Raw genomic sequence first — 12,161 nt, forward strand, 5'->3', positions numbered from 1 at the left:
TAGATGGAGGTGGAAAGAGTAAATCCACCGTCAGCTGCCATCGTCGTCGATACAAATGTCTTGATCTCGCACCTGTCACTTATAAAAAACTTGGTGGACGTGCTTCCAATCGATATAGCGCTAATCATTCCATGGATTGTAGTGAGGGAGCTTGACGGGCTAAAGGTATCCATCTGTTTGCCAAGCTTGAAAGGTTCCGAAGATTGAACTTACTCACTCTCTTGTCCATGCTAGAACGCAAATGATCGCAGAGCTACATACGAGAACTCCAACAACAGCAACGGAGCCCAGCAATTATCAATGCTAGCACGTCGAGCCATCGACTTCCTCTTTACGACCTTGAATGCACGACTACCAGTCGTTATACCGCAAAAGAGGAGCGAAACGCTCTTCCCTTCAACACAGGAACTGACGAACGACGAGAGGATACTGGACTGCTGTTGCTATATACAGCAGAATGTGTGTAGAGATACATTCTTGTATTCTCTAGACAAGAATTTATGTGTCACGGCAATGTCGCATGGAGTTATATTCATACCCACAGTGCCAACGCCAGAACCGCATGGAATCGTTAATGGGATATTGACTCATATGGGGCTGAATCATAGACATCAGGGGCCTGGTTTTAGACAGGAAAACGGGGCATATCAGAGTAGTAGTAATGGTTTTGGGACTTCGCCTGTCGCTGATGTGTATGGAGTAGAAGCTGATGCGATGGAAATTGATTCAGGTATGCAAGGGAGATGATATCCTCATGTTTTCTTAGAGTTGAATCTTCGTTCTCAAACCCTTTTTTTTTACCAGATTACGTACCATCAATATACTCAGAACCCCAAACAACACTGTCGAACCCATCAGAGAAACCTGCATCAGACGTTCTAGCTGAAATATTGGAGTCTCACCTTAGCGCACTCTTTGCAGACTTATTCCGACAGACATTTGGCCCCGAATGGAAATCGGTAGCATCGTATAAACCTCCATGGTCTGCTCTAAATCTAATGCTGCTTCTCGAGAAACACTGGATATCTACTTTTGGAGATGTCTATCCTTCACGGTACTGTAACACGACTAAACAATTGGTTGCTCTTGCAAAGAACATATGGGGTGGAAAGGGAGGAACAGTGAGTAGTACCATCAAAACGTTTATCACACAGTGTGATTTTGTGTTTGAAATATGTAATGACGTCGAGAAGATGGAAGCTCGTGACGCTATGAAAAAGCTCATGCAGTCGCTGTGAAAAAACAAAAAGTATTTGTCCATAGCACATTGTTCATAACACACCTCTCAAGTATAGTAGAAGGCTCATTTAAAATGCCAGCATGTTGAATTTATTGAATACATTGTGTACATTGCGTAAACTGCTGATGAAAACTCTGTCTTAATTTATGTCTAGTGGGCAGTCTACAAGCTCGATGGGCTCTCCTTCCTTCATTTCTACAGGTTGGCCAAAGCAGACATTCGACTGTTCAAACCTAGAAATGGATCAACACACAATTAAGAAACCAAGGTGCAAGTATTTAGTATCGACGTCGTACTTACCATGCAACATTGAATGTTCCAGTCACATTCCACGACGCCACTGTCCCATCAAAGAATGTACGATGATTGATATAAGAGAAGGGAACATCAGCCAACGAGCTTTGAGATATCTGCGCACGTATTCTCATTGCCGAGTTGCTAGGTGGGTACGACGACATGTCGATGGACTGAGTAGAACTATTCATTGTTTCAGTACCACGGGTTGTCGTTCTGGTTAAACTGCCAGCAATGTTGAGAGATATACCTAATCCGCCAGCATCCTGGTTTGCCAAAACGGGGTTAGTCCTCCTTCAGGTCATAATCGCCATGTTCCAAATAAGTATTAAAGACACACCTTTGGCCCAAAATTAAATGAATTTCCAACATCAATATTGGCACCCCACGTCCTGTCCTTTTTGAATGAAATGGAATCTGTCCGAGTAGTGGACGACGCCATTTGTGCGCGAGGGACTAAATTTGCATAGTTGAGTACAGTTGACGAGAGTAGACCTGGAGCTTCAGATTGTTTCAAGATTCCTTCCTTCCATCGAATCGAGAGATCCGTGACACTCAACGAGTATGCACTGTAAACGTTGTCGTGTGGAGGAGCTACTAGTTCAATGCCGATACCAAGTCCATCATAGACGTCTGTGTCACAGGCGAAAGCGTCCTTCAGGTTTCTGCGACGACTGTGTGACTAAAGAGTTGGCGAATGTGTTTGTTTCAGAGTATGGCTAATTGAGTTTGTAGTTTATTTCAGAATTAGGCGAAAGCAAGTTTGCGTACTTACTTCACCAACCACCCGTCCAACTTGCCTGAAAAAGCAGCCATCTGAAGCCCGTTTCAACCAATAGTCGCCAATGACTCTACGAGTTGGTACCAAATAAAACACTTCTGCTGTTCCGTTTGTTGCCATAACAGGCTGGTTTACATCGACACTGATGAGGACGCCCGGCGTTTGGAATGATAATATGAGTTGATTAAGCTTGGTTCAGATGCAATAGACGACATCACCACTCACATCAATACATCACGAGACACCTTCTTTTCAGAAACAGGCTTGTTTTGTGTACTTTGAACCCAAAGACCATTATGATCCTTGAGAATCACAGACCAGACATCATCTTTTTTCTCCACTGGAAATATTTGAAACTTGGTTGAGTCCACGTTGGCATCAACATCATCGGCAACTAAATGACGATAGCATCCTAATGTATGACATCTGTGAGATTCATTGCAACGATGGATTGAAGATGCTATAGTACTTGCCTCCATTTGTAGTGTCAATGAGCGACGAACAAAAATGCTGAGTTTGGGAACCCTTCAGCACTGACAATAGAAGAGGTTTCCAGTCGCTGCTTCGAGCTATGGTAAAGGACACAAAGTCTCCAGGGCAGAAATATAGCTAATGGGTTGCAATTATGTAAACAACTTTGTCCATTTGTTTGAAACTGTCAAAAAACGAGATGTCAAAAAGTCACTTGGCCTGTTTCATGAAGTTTCAATGAAGGAATACAGGTGTCTTCTACTACTCCATTGCCTTGTAACGGCTGTAAAGCTGGAAGGAGTCCTCTTGCTCTTGTTTCAGTATTTACTTTGAGCTTGTCCTTGACGAAAACGGATCCACACTCGACTAGTTTGATGATGATGGCCAGAAGAAGGAGTGTGGCATATGGCTGCATGATTCAGGTATGTCGCCGTATGGTATGCCGAGGCTTTAGGGCACTTGATGCATATGCGACTGTCAACTTTTGGTGGAAAATCCGAATGTCAAATTCAAGAAATGTGGCGACATGAAACTTCAGTCTGAAACGCCAACATCTCGTTGGTGAAACGACTCATTTTGCTCAGTTTTCTACTTGGTCTTCCTGAAACATGCCTTGAAACTTCTTTCTCATCCTAATAGCTGCTGTTGCGGCAAGTCAAGATGCAATTTTCAGTCATTCGCAATTGGAACAACCAAAACGTCAGGGATTCAAGTCTATTTTTGTCTAACATTTAAGTTAAAAATTAAGGTTAATCTGGACTCACCGCACTGCTATTGTGACCCAGTCGCCTGCACAGCATTAATACGGTGATAAAGAACCTCTCGTTCTAGAACCATTATCGAACCGGTCAGCTATGTCTTGATATCGATGACCTGACCAGAATTACCTGAATTCAATAATGCGAGAGAGGCCGATAGTCGAGTAAGTAGGCAGTGGTGGGACGGGCCGTAGAATAAACAGCTTTTAAAACGAAATACAAACAAGTTTTAAAAAAGCAATTGCCTGGGTGTGGGTCCGGTGGTGGTGATTGTGCATAAGCCTCAATTGCTGTATTACCATAAACTAGGCTGATGATACGGAAAAGAAATCAGAACTAGAAAATGCGCCTTTGCGGTTGTTGCGGTGGGTGTGTGCATCGGATTTTGCGTGCGATTTCGGTTTCGATCTGCGTGTTGCTACCACAGATTAAGAAATGAAAATAGCGAATAGTCTTGGATGACCTTGTTTTCGAGTTCTTCAAGTGAAACTTGTATGCCGGGGAATGCAAAAGTTGATAGTGAAGAAACACGGTGTTTGCACACCTTTGGAGATTATAGCCCAATTTCAAAGTTTAACCGGATCCAGCCTTACTGACTGCTTAAGACTGTGGAACTGTTGATATTCAAAAAAATGAGGCACATATGTATAGATATCCTTCGGTTTTTTACTGCTTGTTCAGTTTTATGCCCAAGAAGTCCTCTCCTGATTGTAAAACATCGTCTATATCGAGCGGTGAATGAAGCGAGACAGCAAGAGAAGATGCTCTTGATGGAGTAGAGGTTGGTGTTGTTGAAAGCATAACCTCACTCCTGGTCATAGCTCGGAACGACTTGAATCTTGACACGTTTCTTGTATGGGGAGACGGTCCTAAAGTTAACGCCCCGTGTTAAATGAGTACTTTCGAGCTGAGCGGGATTGCTTCTTTGGGCAAGTCTAGCCTACACACCAAAAATTTCGGCGTGCGTTTCGTCAGTGTTCCTTCTCACGTGCAGTTTCCTATCCCCCTCTTCTTCCTCCGCCTGTTATTGGTGGAGAAATTAAGTATTGCGGTAGACTCGGCCTGGGGCAACACCAAATGTGAGACTTTCAACGTACGTGATTGCTGTCCGAGTATGTTGCAGAGGGCGTCTTTGTCAGCTGATCCAGCAGAAGCGGGGTAACTGGTGAAGTCAGTGGCAACTCTTGTATTGATGGCTATATTGAAATGTCAATGAATATGGATGTTCAAAGAAATCGTTGCACAGCGTGCTTCAGCCCAACCCAACATACCAACGATGTGGTCGAACTAGCTAAGGAAGGTGCTCCAACGGATAAAGTTGATGTTCCCTTAGCAAAGTCTCCCGTGGTTGACTGTATACCAGTCAAGGATGAAGTTATCGACACGGAATCCTCTGAACGTTTGCGTTCCTTTTGGTTTAACGATCCCATTGAAAGTTTCGTGGCTAGACCCCATATTGTATTTGGCTCTGTCCCGGTTTGGCGTAAATCACTTGTTGGTGTTGTTGGGACGTCTTTCGGAGAGTCTGAAAGTGGCGTTGAAGCTCGGCGTGCCTCTGCGATGAAAACCACAAGCATCAGCTATAACGTTCGCTCAGTATTGACAAACAGTGACACCCACCGACTCCTTTAATAGCCCAGGCGGCGCGTATGGCCTCTAAGGTTTCGGCATCCAGCCCTATGTCAAAATGTGTTAAAAATCACGTTGGTTGGCAAAAATGTCGATCGAAGCTCACCTTCAGGCAATCGCACTATCGGCCTAGAGGACTGAGATGAGGAAACTGGAGTCAAATTAGGCCGTATTTTGTTATTAGAAGCCATCTACATGAAACTCTCCAGCATTTGATTCAATCTTTGCTTGGGCCCCCGGTGAATTATTCGAGATGACCCCCTCAGCCCATCTAAAAACCGAAACAGAGTGTCGGCATCAAGATTATGAGTCCGGATCGACCACAACTGTCAACGAGATCGGTCTATTTGCGCTTAGGAACGACTTTTCTGCTGCATGTTTGTAACAATTGAGTTTTCAGATTGTCAGGCGAACAAATGTAAGTAGCGTATAGATTACGACCCGTTTACAAACAATTCAGACAATAAAATCAAAATTTGAGTAGCTTAACGCGTTCATCGATTCAAATGCAGTTGAGATGCTTGATCTTCTTCACCTTGGCTTGTACGTGACAAAACTCGAATCTGACACTGAGAGGAGGGTGATAGAGCATTATCCAAATTGTGCTGTTCCATTACTGTAATTTCTATCGTCTAGAAAGCAATCGACAACACTACGTAGCCTCCAATACCCCACACAAAATCCTCCCAAAATCAACCAAATTCAAATTCAGCTCAGTAATAATGGAACCAGAGCTGCCCATCAAAAGAGCAGCAATAACTTATGGACGTCGCAAACTAGATAAATTAGATGAACCAGATCTACCAGAGAAATCAGAACGAACGGACAAAGAACTAGTGCTGCGACCAGTAGACGATGATGGTGGTCTTATGGATAATACAAAGGCACGTGCAAGTATAATCGATCCAGATAGTGATGATGACGAGATACAGGAAAATGATGCAACTGGCAACCATTCATCAAGGAATGGCAGTCCAGATGGTCATCAACGTGAGGGGGAGGAAGATGACGATGACAACCTACCTGATGTCGAATCAGACGACACAAGGCGTCAGATCTCTACTTTAGCATATCCTGAAGATGATGATCAACCGCTGGAGAAGCCTCTTGATGACGCACCTATGAAACTTATAAACCACGACGACGATGATGACGAAGACGATCGAGTCGGTCAGCAAGACAATGAACTATCAGATATGATGTTCCCCGATCGTATTAAACAGTCAATGCCATCTATGTCAAACCTAAATAGCTCATCATGGAACTCATCTCCCAAACACAAGCCATCATCACCTAGTCGTAAATCGCCACGTAATTTATCATCACCAATGCGTCAACCACAATCCGCTGGTAAACCAGCTTCAAGTAAACCATCTTCAGATCAATCTGAATCTGAAGACGATGATGCAGTGCTAGACTCGGACGGTCAAGAAGTCATACCTAGTACAAAACCAAAAACGCTTAAGAAACATAGACATGATGCTGATGGTGAAGGTGCTATTGAATCACTCAAGCTGAATAAAAAGCAGCGCAAGGCTACTATAAAGGCGTTGAAGGAAATGAAGGCTGCTAAACAACGTGCTGAGCGGAGTGAGGCTTTTCGTTTCGAACAGACAAAGCCAGAGTGATGCTAATTTACACGTAAACTAGATATTTATTATGAACCACACATTAAGAAGCCGTCCCTCAACTTCAAGTCGTTGCTTACCAAGTTGGGAATGTCAGTCCCAGAGTAAGTTTTCACATTGACGTTTTCACAATCATATCATCTTTTGATCTCTATTTCTAATCTGTTTCAAACTAGTGACTCTGGAATTTACGATGTTGAGGCTTTCTCTAGTGTTTTGCCAGATCAACAAGGATTCGGTTTCAAAAACCCTCATGCACCAAACATTATAATAGGAATGGAAGGAGTGGCGGAAGGAGACGCATCCAACAACCTCACAACATCTGCACCAACGTCGCCAAAGTTAATGCAGCAAAAATTCTCATCAAAACCAACAACACCTGCTCGAGGTTTATTAGGCGCCAGACTACCATCACCCGCTGGTGGCAAGTCTCCGAGAATAGTATCAAATCCAGCATCTCCTAGTTTCATGAAGACACCAGCTAAACGTAAACCGCAAGCCAAAAACCAGCTTGACTTGTCATTTGATAAAGTAGTTCCGATATCTGAAGCAGCTGCCATTGCCAGACATAACGAAAATGTGTCACGTCTCATAGGTGAACGAGCTGAGAATGACGACGATGACGAAGATATTGAATTGGAGATAGTCGAATTGTTGGATGAAAGTAATCAGCGAATCAGACCAAAGACACCACAAGCTCCACGAATACTGCCATTTATACAGCCTCATAATCCAAACGCAGATCGTGCAGCTAGAAGTGCTGCCTTATTTCAGCTTGCAAAAAATCAGATCAAGGTTCAACTTGTAACTGAAGAACAGAATCGGCTAGCCTTGGCTGAATCTAGAAGAGCCGCCAAAGAAGCTCGACGTCTTGAACGAGAAGCTGAAAGACAACGAGAAGAGGAAGAGAAGGCCCTTCTTCAAGCAGCAGTAGCTGCTGGTGGAGTCGTTGCACCTGCTGCTGAAGGTATTGAAGGTCAAGAACCAGATGCAAAGAAAGCTCGAATAGAAGGACCGGTAAGCAAGTTTGCCTAGTAGGCATCAAATGTGAACTCAAATGACGTTCTTTTTCGCGTCCTGCACTCACCCTAGAATGACGGCGATGCCCTATATCCGGACATACAGCTACATGATGTGACCGATGACCATGAAGATGATGACAACGTTGGAGAGAATCTGGAGGACACTGCTGAAATGGATGACAAGATGTCTGTGGATGAGGACCAACCTGATGGGGTATGAAATGCGAAAAAACATTGACCTTATCACCGCCACTTACCGCAGAATATCAATAGGCTGACGATGGAGGTCTTATCAATGATGGTGCTGATGATGGAACGCTTGATTCTCAGGTACCTTATGTCATGGAGCAACAAAAAAAGCAGGAAAACAACCTCATCACTGATTCTAATGCGACGTAGATGGAGTTGTTTGGATCTCTGTCTGCGCGCTATGACTTTGCTTTCGATGATGATAACCGGCCATATGGGTAAATCTATAACTAGCAAATATGAATCAAAGCCACAAAAGAAAACTATTTGACGTCCTTCAACTCTTTTTAGATTGTTGGCAAACATGACTCAAGAAAACATGCCCTCTGATTCTCAGCTCTTACGACCACCCACTCCATTGGCACAAAATTATGAACCAGAAATCGATACTGCTCCAACTCAAGCACCTATAGTACAGCCTACTCAGCGTCTAAAGCCCATCTTCAAACCCACGCGACTGGCAAAGCCTGGTGCTTTGGATCGTTTCTTTAAACCTGAAGGAGCTAACGATTTGACTATATCCAAAGATAATGACGAAGAAGGAGAAGCAGCCAACAATGAAGAAATATTTGGTCTTTTGTCTGGCAAATTCCCGTCACCGCCAGTTAGAGCTCCCGATGCTGGAGACTCTAATTCAAATAGAGATGATAATATATTCGATTTGCTGTCGGGCAAGTTTGAATCTCAACCTATAAAGCAACAGTCACTCGATGCCATGAACGATAGTAGAGAAGAAGATATAATGGATTTGCTCTCTGGACGATTCCTAACACAACCAGCAGCTGATGCTGAACAGGCTGATATACCTCAGAATGATGACAACAATCATATGTCTGGCGGTGGTCACAATGGTGATTCGTCCAATGGTGATGCCAATGGTGTAAAGGAAAGTGATGAATCTCCAGATAAAACTGATGTGACCAGTCTCGACAGGGACGACGAAATGCCAGCTGGATTTGGCACTCGTCGACGAAGACGAATCATAGAGTCGGATAGTGACTCCAGTGATGAGTCTAGTAACTCTAGCTCGGAAGATTCTAGTGACGAAGATGAGGATGCTAATGCATCAGATTCACGACCTGATGGTGGTGATGATGAGGTTTTGTTGATACCTGCTTCACAACTCAAGACGGATGCGTCTGCAACAACTGGCTGGGATGCCATCTTTAATAAACCAATGGTTTTGAAAAAGGTTGAACAAAAGTCCATGTTTATTGATGCTGAAGCTTCTGAAGATGAAGAAGATGGATTTAAAGGAGCTGGTGGTGTAGATGGAGATGTTGAAGATCAAGATATCGGACCATTGAGTGGTGATGATGACGTTATTGAGGATTTTTCGGCTGTTGTTGAATTGCATCGGTATGTAAATCGTCCCTTTAAATAACATCGTGCTTTATGGAATGTGTGATAATGTGATACTCTTGTATTGACTACTATTACTCTACTTTTTTTCGCCAATAGGCAACAAATGGATGCCGCAGACAAGAAGGCCGTGGACACATTATTAGAAGATGTTACTGCTGGCGGAATGTCTAAAAGAAGACGACGAGATCGTGGTGGTGATGATCGTGATATTGGGTTTAATACAGATTCAGATACGGACGAGGATATTCGTCGATTCAAGGCTCGTCATCGTAAACGAGGACACCATCGTAGTTTGGAAGATGACGGATCAGCTCTTTTCAAACTAGGTGAGTTATTGTTGCAACGAGGTGTTGTATCTTGTGTATACTTGGCTCGCTCACTTCTTTTGGCGATTGCAGCAAAAAATCCGGAAACTGCAGCATTTGCTGCTGTCTTTCAAGAATCCTCCGAGTTGGATTCCGAGTCTGGTGAAGAGGATGAAGGAGCGGATGTTAAAGTTTCAACAGCCACTATGATACGAGCTGAACTAATCCGCACTGGTAGTACACTGAGTTATAATAGTGCAATGAGACGTAGTCTGTCAGTCGAATCAGAAGTATGACATTCGGAATTTTGTTTCCTGTTTTTGGTTTAAGTGACTGACGAAATTTTTATTTTCAAACGATTTTCTAGGAGCCAGACAGGAAATCAGCACCACCACACAAGTCGAATGTGAGACCCAAATATAAATTCTCTACTTTGGGTGATATGGACGATGGTGAAGAAGCTGATTCTGAGATGGATAGTGCTCCCAAGAAGAAGATTGATAAGAGTTCTCGTCGTCACAGACAGAGTAGTCTTGGCCTGGGTGGGATGGTTGGTACAGATAATGACGATGCACCTCGAGCTGGAAGAGACGATGCTCCTCCTCTACCCAACTTTGACGTGCTGACCATTATACGTAATCGTAATGTACCTTCGCAGAGACCCAAGTTGGGCGCATCCTCGTTTCAAAATGGGACTTATGTAAGTGTGCATGTTTGAAACAAATATGGGAGATCTTTCAAACATGGACCTGAACGATGATGTTGGTTTGTAGATGTCACCAGCTCTAGCAGCGGCCAGACAATCGTCCTACCAACCGGTTGAACTTGATGGCAAGAAAGAGAAAGGGTTTGGGAAGCTGGGTCAAGATGATGGTGGTGGGAATTCTAGAGGGGCGAGACGTGCTATGGCCTTCCAAGTCAGTGCTCGTAGTGATACCTCCAAACAGGTTTGAATCAGCAAATCTGTTACTGCGGTTGTTTTCTCTGCTCTGACTTGTGTGTTGAACAATGTCTTATAGGGTGGATCATCTAGACCGCCTATCGCCCCGGCAAGACCTGCCTCAAAGGCTCGTGTACCAAGTAGTCAGCCGGCACGACTCATGAATTTCCTTAAGGGATCGAACTAAAAGCCACTTGGTTATCGAGAAAAATGCAATTTTTTATGTATCTAAACAATATTCTTTGTATAAGTATAACAAATTAAAATCTACATATAGCATCTCTTGTACAATCAGTTTTCCAATTCTAAGAAACGAGCACTACCCAACCTTTGTTGCCATGCAATACCAGTTATCTCTCTGGTACCCGGACTCTAGAATAGCATCTGGACATGCTTGCGTAATGAGACCTTCTAATTCCCCCTTGACAAACATGTGGTAGTACCTCTGATAGATCTTATCAGTCTCTAGCACGACATTATCAGCTACTGCATTCTCTAACGTCCGTGCACCACCGTATCTCTTTGGAAGATTCCAAGGTACAAGAACATCTTGTCCTTCAAATGTCCGGTATTTGGTTTCCTGTTCGAGAGCCCATACGAAGATTAGGGCTTTACCACCTGGTTTTAGGATCCTGGAATTGTAATGATTCGTTTTTTGGAGCACGAGAATGGATTCAATTGGAAGGATGATATCGCTGGCTACATACCTAAACATTTCCTTTATGGCACGTAGGCGACGTTCAGGTGTGTGCAGGTGGTGGATAACTGCGATGCTTAGACAAAAGTCCTAATGGTAGAAACAAGACTTTTGAGAAGAAGCATTCGTTGTGGATACCATAATGCTTTTTATCGCGCTAACGTACAAAGCGTGATGAAGGATGTGGAAGTGCGAGTGTGTCTGCAACGACACATGAATGGCCCTTTGATGCAGCGATGCCACATAGTGATGGACTCCTATGTAGAGTAGTATTGTGAGAATCAAGACTTTATTCTTGCTTCATGGATCCAGACAGCCATGACATCCTGTTAGGAAAATGTTACCTGTCTGAACCAACAATAAAGATGTTGGGGTTGACACCCATGTACTTGCCATTCCCACAGCCAATATCTTGAAGAGATGGAAATCAGCACAAAAAATTCGGCTAGTGTCTCCTCTCCAAGTCACAAACCTAGACCACACATTCCATCTGGCAGGTCTCTTTGAGGGCATGAAAAACGTGTTAGAAACGTGACTTCAAAGAAAATTCCATGGTGTAGCTTCATTGCGTACTTCAAGAAAGCGTCAACTACAGGCCATGGCTAGCACAAAAAAAAGGTGTTAGATCTTGGATGGAATTTCGACAAGATTCAACTACAAAACCTTATATCTCGTGTCTGAAAAGTGAGGAGCTATCTTCTCATAAATAGAATGTACGTGTTCTTCTTCTATCCCAACCTGGGATGCGTCGACCAGAGTCGCAGGCAAACTCATCGTCTGAA

At 43.6% G+C, this 12,161-nt stretch overlaps 2 protein-coding genes across 2 annotated transcripts; both read right to left on the bottom strand.

Annotated features, from left to right (window-relative positions):
* Positions 1-1,379: 1,379 nt before the first annotated feature.
* SmJEL517_g01785 (uncharacterized protein) lies at positions 1,380-2,794 on the bottom strand (the record flags this gene model as incomplete). Its single annotated transcript, XM_031167713.1, has 6 exons — positions 1,380-1,473; positions 1,541-1,800; positions 1,875-2,216; positions 2,310-2,457; positions 2,541-2,727; positions 2,785-2,794. 6 exons carry the CDS (start codon positions 2,792-2,794, stop codon positions 1,380-1,382), a joined length of 1,041 nt encoding a protein of 346 aa, XP_031026393.1.
* An 8,207-nt stretch (positions 2,795-11,001) lies between these two features.
* On the bottom strand, positions 11,002-12,153 carry SmJEL517_g01786 (uncharacterized protein; the record flags this gene model as incomplete). Its single annotated transcript, XM_031167714.1, has 7 exons — positions 11,002-11,314; positions 11,390-11,469; positions 11,546-11,636; positions 11,724-11,790; positions 11,852-11,880; positions 11,953-11,981; positions 12,043-12,153. The coding sequence occupies 7 exons, from the start codon at positions 12,151-12,153 to the stop codon at positions 11,002-11,004; spliced, it is 720 nt and encodes a 239-aa protein (XP_031026303.1).
* Positions 12,154-12,161: the final 8 nt, after the last annotated feature.

The sequence above is a fragment of the Synchytrium microbalum genome (genome assembly GCF_006535985.1).
Source record: "Synchytrium microbalum strain JEL517 chromosome Unknown SmJEL517_scf0006, whole genome shotgun sequence".
NCBI classification, from domain to species: Eukaryota; Fungi; Chytridiomycota; class Chytridiomycetes; order Synchytriales; family Synchytriaceae; genus Synchytrium; species Synchytrium microbalum.